This window comes from Marmota marmota, unplaced genomic scaffold, assembly GCF_001458135.2.
Source record: "Marmota marmota marmota unplaced genomic scaffold, marMar, whole genome shotgun sequence".
In the NCBI taxonomy this organism is placed as follows: domain Eukaryota; kingdom Metazoa; phylum Chordata; class Mammalia; order Rodentia; family Sciuridae; genus Marmota; species Marmota marmota.
In genome coordinates, this window is record NW_025999968.1 from 10352525 (window position 1) to 10359023 (window position 6499).

Sequence of the window (6499 nt, forward strand, 5' to 3'; positions counted from 1 at the left end):
ATTTTAAGTGAGAGGATAAATCTTTGTTCTCCATCTTGTTGGGAATAGACATCTTAGTTAAGAGACATGTATTTAGGTTTGTTTGTTTTAAAAAAGATGTGTTTGACCTGAACAAAAATGTTTTAAAATCTAGAATAAAATCTAAATTTCATAGTCAAAGCCTTTCACAATGTGCTTTAAATCTGAATTTTAAAATTATTTTCCTATATCAGGCAGAATAACTAAAAACAACTTATGTTTCTACCTCTTTATTCACAGATTTCCCATGCTGTTAGCACAGCATTGCTTTCCTGGCTACTGTCTTCATATCTTATCCTATATTTTAGTCATTCCTATTTCATATGACCATTTTAATTGTGTTTACCTCATTTTACCAACAAAGATTATAAGCTCTTTTAGGATAGGAATTGTGTATGTCCTCTTAATATGTTTTTTCAAAGGCCTACCATAAAGTCTAAGAAGCAATAGACTCCTCACATACGTTTGTAATTTCTTTAATGGAATGTTGAATAGCCTGGCAGGAGAAGCCTAGAGTTTTATTCATTCTGGTCTTAATCAGCAGTACACAAAATACTTTGTGAAAGTATAAAAATGTGCTATGATGTGGTTTCTAAATGGCCATTATATGATATTATAAATTTAGGTGTCCTACTTTTTTAAAAACCAAGACATTGGGGCTGGGATTGTGGCTCAGTGGTAGAGTGCTTGCCTAGTATGTGTAAGGCCCTGGGTTCAATTCTCAGCACCACATAAAAAAGCAAAGGAATTACGGCAGAGCTGAAGGTAAAGCACCTGAAGAAGAAGTTTTCCCCAAAGATGCTTCGAAAGGCAAGAAGAGGGCTGGGATTGTAGCTTAGTGGTAGAGCACTCACCTAGCATGAATGAGGCACTGGGTTCGATCCTCAGCACCACATTAAAACACAAATCAATAAAAAACAAAGGTATTGTGTCCATCTACAACTAAAAAAAAAATATTTAAAAAAAAAAGAAAGGCAAGAAGAAAGCTTATCTATGAAAAAACCAAGCATTACTACAAGGAATGTAGACAGATGTATAGAACGGAGATTTGAATGGCTAGGATAGCAAGAAAAGCTGGTAATATCTGTGTACCTGCAGAACCCAAATTGGCATTTGCCATCAGGATCAGAGGTATCGATGTGAGCCCAAAGGTTGATAAGGTGTTAGAACTTCTTCATCTTTGCCAGATTTTCAATGGCACTTTTGTTATGCTTAACAAGACTTCAGTTAACATGCTAAGGATTATAGAGCCATATATTTCATGGAGGTACTCAAACCTGAAGTCAGTGAATGAACTTATCTACAAGTGTGGATATGGCAAAATCAATAAGAAACAAATTGCCTTAACAGATAACACTTCGATTGCTCAATCTCTTGGTAAATATGGAATCATCTGCATGGAGGATCCAATTCAGGAGTTCTACACTGTTGGAAAATGCTTCAAAGAAGCAAATAACTTCCTATGGCACTTCAAATTATCTTCTCCAAAGGTGGAATGAAGAAAACGACCATCTTTTTAGAAGATCGAGATGCTGGCAACAGGGAAGACCAGATCAATAGGCTTATTAGAAGGAAGAACTAAGGTATCATGGTATTTTTGTTATCTGGTTGGTTAATAAAACAGTACCTGCTCTCAATGTAAAAACAAAACAAAAATCAAAAACAAACAACAACAACAACAAAAAACAAAGACAGATGGTAAAGCACTTTGTATGATTTTACTTTGTGTGTTTTGTGTCTAATCCACAACATACAATTTCTCAGACACCAAGTGTCATAAATGCTGAATTTTTCCACTTTACAGTTCTCTTCTGTGTACTAAGTGGACAGCATATGAAGAATCACCTCTATTTTCACTGACACAAAAACTGAATACTAATTATTCAGTATCTCTGGAACTAAGCCTGAAGCAAGAAGCCAGATCTTTAAGCACATGGCTTTTGGTGCCATACTGTAAGTACTGGATCTGCACTATGACCATGTGTAATAGTTTCTCCTGCAAACCTCAATTCCTCATGTATAAACAGGGGACAATAATGGTACCTAAGCACACAAAGTTCTGTGTAAAAATGATAATGCTTTTGAACTGAATTAATATATATGTTCATACACCTAAATCAGGCCATTGCTTTTAAGGGCAAAAATTCCTTACCAAACTGTTCAAAACTGATGGCCATGATAAGAGTGCAGAAAATCCCAGGTATCATCCAGTTTTAGTTTATCTTATCTCAACTTGCTTTATCAAGAACATTATTGCAAGATGTTTAAGACCCAAAAAAATTCATCTTATCTCATGTCTATTAGTCTTGCCAGGATATGGCCATTCTTAGAAAGTGAATCAAATTCTACTTATTTATGCACTGAACATAATTACAATACTTTTATAATAATTGTTTTTTCATTTATTGAATACTTTTCTGTTCTAAATAATATTCAGAGTACTTTTGTACAGACATTATTTAAAATCAAAATCTTACGATGTACATTGTTATGGATTGAAGGTTTGCCACCTCCAAAACTTACCTTCCTAATTCATTGGTGTTTCTCCTGTGACTGACAAGGAGCCAGCTGCTCAATAAACTATCACAAGCTGAACTGACTGGAAAGGAATGAAAATATCATTGTGCATTAACCTCACAATTAAGAGAACAGAAATAGCAAAAGGAAAAGTTGGAATGAGGAAATAAATTTCAGACTTGACAACTTTGTCTTCTTCAGTTAGTGAAGGGTAATCAAAGCTCTACTTAGAAGTATATACTAGCAGCTGCAAAATCAGGTATCTTTAATTTGCATGATTATAATTTTAAAGTGTTCGTTGGTAGCATAAATTGATTAATAAAGTACTGCATGGAGAGTTTATTTATTGAAGCATCACTGAATAAGCATCTAGCTTTGTTTGCCCATTTTGTATATTTGTATTCAATTTTGATCACGAGGAAAGATACTGTCTTTCTGAATCATACCCCAGGAATTTTCAGATATTTTGAAATTATAAATGATCAGTTTGATATGAGATATTTCTTTCCTCTTTTTCATTACTTCTATACATGATCAAAGAAAAAATTAAGATATTTGTTTGCCTATCTTGTGCTCTTAATTCTAATTGTAGACTATTTCTTTAATAAAAAACATAACTCAAATTTAGAGACATGATTTTCTCAAGAAGTTTACAGTATTTTTAATATACAGAAGACATTGGTGAAATGTATTATGACATCCATCTAGTCCCAAAAGGCAGACAGGCTTATAATCTACATTATAAGCCATGGCTTTGCCTCCATACTTATCTATTATAAATAATATTTATTATATTTATTTGAATGTGTAACCTTACTTAAAATAAGCATTTTACATAAGAGCATCTAAACAGAGGTTACTCCTTTAAACCTACCCACTCATTAAAAAACACCAATTGGCATTAACACTTTTGTCTGTAAACTGTTCTTTTCCAGCATCTTCCTTTTTGGATCATTTTACCAGACTCACAAAATAGTTTCCAGATTGTTGAGACTATTAGGTGTGTAGAGTGAGCAACTGATAAAACTGAGCAGTGGAGAGGAGAAAAAAATCTATGCGGAAGTACTTGGTCACTTCCAGTTATAACAATTTTCCAAGTAGACATCATCTGTTAAAATATCTATGCCACCTAGCTATAGAAGAAAATGATGATTGGAGGTGTTCATATTGTAAGGGAGAGAGAGGTTAGGAGGAATAAATGAGCTCTGGAAAAATACTAGAAGTGAGTTTATTCATACATTGTTTATTTATGTCTTTATTAAGTAACATTAAGTTTTTTAAAAGATATATTTTTCCCAAAAATCACTAGTCTCAAAGTATCTCAGTTAATTATTTAGGACTTTTTGTTTTGTTTTGTTTTGCTTTAATTCCAGAAATTGGACCCAGAACCTTGCCCATTGCTAGGCTCAGATAGTTATTGTTTTGAATCTCTTGCAGTGATAAAATATTCATTTTCTTTATTCTCCAAACTATTGGAAACCCTCAGTTTCGAGCTGGGCACAAGGGCTCCTGGAATTAAGACTGTTTCTAGTGGCCAGGGTAATAAAAGCATCCTTTGCAACTTGGTATAATAAACCGGCTAATGGGATATAAAGAGTGGTGGACAATTTCTGGGGGAAAAAATCCTTAAAGGATATGGTTCTTCTTTTCTCCTTTTTTATTTTTTCCAATTATAAATGGACAAAATGGTTGGATCCGTAACAATTTGAATCATAACTTGATATAAAGAATGTCATCAAGCTAGAAGAAATTTGATCCTTTACACTGGGATATACATGAAAGCCCTGGATTAACTTCTTCCAGACTTCTTAAGAGAAAATAAATTTCTGTGTTAAGTCATTGTTATTTTGGGGGTTTCTGTTTTTAACATGTCCACTTTCAAAGAGAAATTTTGTTATTGTTTTTGTTCCCTTTGGTAGCTAATACAGGAACCATCAAGAATTACTGACTAAATATAACCAAATACAATCCTCCAAAACTGGATGAAAAATCGTAAATTATAAAAAGAAAAGATAAATAATTTAACCATATCAAAGTGTTAAAAATTACCATAAACAAATTCAGAAGATAAAATAAAAGATTTAGTAAATTTAATGAGCTTTAATGACAGACATGGCATTAGGATATAAAATGTACAAAGAACAATTGCATTTGGAAAAAGAAAACAAATATCCCTATAGAACAATAAACAAAATAAATGCAGAACAAACAACTTAGGAAGAACCAATCCAAATGCCTTAAAAGCATTTGAAAAGGTCCTCAAATCTTTTAATAGGGAAATTAAAGTAACAATGAGATATTACTTTTGGACTGTCAAAAATTAAAAAGAATGAGAATGTCTATCACTGTTAGTAATGCAGGAAGAAGAGTAATTTCATGCATGGCTGGTGGCTGATGAAATTATTAGTTACTGGTTTTTTGGAAAACAATTTGGCAACATCAATTAAAATTTTAAATGCATTTTTTAAAAATGTAACATTCCCATTTCTGGAACACTTTTACAAGTAAAAATGGTGAGAAATACGCAAGAATGCTGATTGCAATATTTTTCAAAGTGGCAAACAAAACAAAAAAATAACAACAGAATAACAACAACAAAACTTCTGGAAACTTTAATAGGATAATTGCTGAATAAATTATGATACTATATGATATGGAAAAGCATACAGCCATTAAAATAGTAAATTGAAGTGGTAACTTGATAAGGCAGGTTTTTCAATGAAGTATTTTTGAGTAAGAAAAATTGGAACATAAGGATACACACACACACACACACACACACACACACACATATATATATAATTGATCCCATTTTATTAAACAACTAACACCAGTGTAAGATGTGTCAATATGTTTACCTAAACATAAAAACATAGATAAAAATTTGAAAATTCATTCTAAATTGTTAACCAAGGGCTGGGTATGTAGTTCTGTGGTTGAGTACTTGACATATGCAAGATCCTGAATTTGATCCCCAGCATATCTCTCTCTCTCTCTCTCTCTCTCTCTCTCTCTCTCTCTCTCACACACACACACAAATAAATAAATAAATAAATAAATAAATAAATAAATAAATAAATAAACAAACAAACACTTGTTAACCAGAATTAGATATGGGGTGGCTAAAAGCAAGGGGGATGTTTTAAGTGGAAGGATAGAAGAATGAAGACCTGATATGGGTTATGGCAACAGAAAAAAGGTAAGCCAAGAAAAACCAAGTTTTAGAATGTGTTTGACTGATTTATATGTAAAATTAATTATATGTTTTATATATACATGTTTGTAGACATATACTTAATTCTAATCCTAATTTTATATCAAGAAATACCAGCTTTTTTTTGGTACCAGGGATTGAACCCAGGTGCGCTTAACCACTGAGTGATATCCTCAATCCCTTTTTTATTTTTCATTTTGAGACAAGGTCTTGCTAAGTTGCTTAGGGCCTTGCCAAGTTGCTGAAGCTTACCTCAAATTTATTTATTTTTATTTTTATTTTTTTTTTACCTCAAATTTAAAATCTTCTTGCTTCAACGTCCCAAGTTGCTGGGATTACCGGCATGCACCACCATGCTCGGCAATATCACCATCTTGTTACATAAAAATATGTTGTAGGAAGAGTAGAAAATACAAAATATTTTTTAAATTCATAATTCCATATATATGTGTGTATGTGGGTATTCCCACAGATACTGTTTTGCAATTCATTCTTAAGTTTACAAACATCTTTAATAATTCTCAGAAGCATATGATCTTACATTATAACAAATATTAAACTATTGCTTCTTTAGTCACATATCAAGTTTTTTCACAAATGTTCTCATTCTTAAATCCCAATGAAAATTGAGAAGGGAAGAAGATGAACACCACGGAAATGAGAGGGTTTGAATGCATTGTTCTTTACTTCATCATAAATCTTTGGCAAATCTGTATGGAAATCATCCTCTTTTTCTTTCCAGCATGTAAT

General features: G+C 32.4%; 1 protein-coding gene across 1 annotated transcript; it reads left to right on the forward strand.

Annotated features, from left to right (window-relative positions):
* The first annotated feature begins 1070 nt into the window (after window positions 1-1070).
* On the forward strand, window positions 1071-1517 carry LOC107136043 (60S ribosomal protein L7-like). The gene has a single exon (XM_048803233.1). The coding sequence runs from the start codon at window positions 1071-1073 to the stop codon at window positions 1515-1517; it is 447 nt and encodes a 148-aa protein (XP_048659190.1).
* The last annotated feature ends 4982 nt before the right edge of the window (window positions 1518-6499 follow it).